The sequence below is a fragment of the Sinocyclocheilus anshuiensis genome, unplaced genomic scaffold (assembly GCF_001515605.1).
Source record: "Sinocyclocheilus anshuiensis isolate Anshui unplaced genomic scaffold, SAMN03320099.WGS_v1.1 scaffold3481, whole genome shotgun sequence".
In the NCBI taxonomy this organism is placed as follows: domain Eukaryota; kingdom Metazoa; phylum Chordata; class Actinopteri; order Cypriniformes; family Cyprinidae; genus Sinocyclocheilus; species Sinocyclocheilus anshuiensis.
Genome location: NW_015555708.1, coordinates 106,483 through 107,152, shown reverse-complemented (window position 1 = coordinate 107,152; position 670 = coordinate 106,483). Strand labels below are relative to the sequence as shown.

Here is a 670-nt window from a genome sequence, read left to right as displayed (position 1 = left end):
GTCCGTCGGTGGAGACGGTGACGCTCAGGGACTCCTGGCACAGGATGACGGGGAAGTGGAAGCTGGCGCGCTCGTACAGCTGGTTGTCCACCTGTAGGCCGGCGCAGTGGATCTGGACGGTGTGGACGGCCGAGGGTTCGCCGAGCGGCAGCTGAAGCAGCAGTTTGGAGACGGTGAGACGCAGCAGCTCCACAGAACTGGACGGGCTGGTGATGTCATCACAGAGCGCCACGCTCGCCTCGTTCAGCAGAATCCTGAAGGACAGCACCTGATCGGACGGCCTGCGGGAAACACACAGGTGAGCGAGTCAAACGCCGCCCTCTGCTGGAGAAACTCAACACATGCGTGAACATAAGCGTGTTTGACCTGTGGTGTGTGACGATGTCTTCAGCGCTACTCTCTGGTGCGAGCGTCAGCGTGATGGTGCCGCTCTGGTGAAGAACGTCGATGTACAAACAGCCGAAACCAGAAAGAAAAACAACCTAGAAAACACACAGGAGCTCCAGTCATGATGAGTGGAGATCTCTGACACATGACACACATCTACACGTCTACTGAGTGTTCAGAAACTGCTGATCTGATGCAGACTGAACTTACAGCACACACAGCAAGGTTGTTCCTCACATCTCACACACACACTCTCACACTCACACACACACACACACACACA

At 56.0% G+C, this 670-nt stretch overlaps 1 protein-coding gene across 1 annotated transcript in view; it reads right to left on the bottom strand.

Annotated features, from left to right (window-relative positions):
* The window catches only part of LOC107671824 (vacuolar protein sorting-associated protein 13B-like), a gene marked incomplete at its 5' end in the record, with an annotated part of 115,965 nt that overhangs the window by 10,457 nt on the left and 104,838 nt on the right, over window positions 1-670 (bottom strand). The window contains 2 exons of the mRNA XM_016464809.1: window positions 44-281; window positions 367-482. Of these exons, the coding sequence (XP_016320295.1) occupies window positions 44-281; window positions 367-482 (354 nt within the window). The remainder of the gene's footprint in view (window positions 1-43; window positions 282-366; window positions 483-670) is intronic.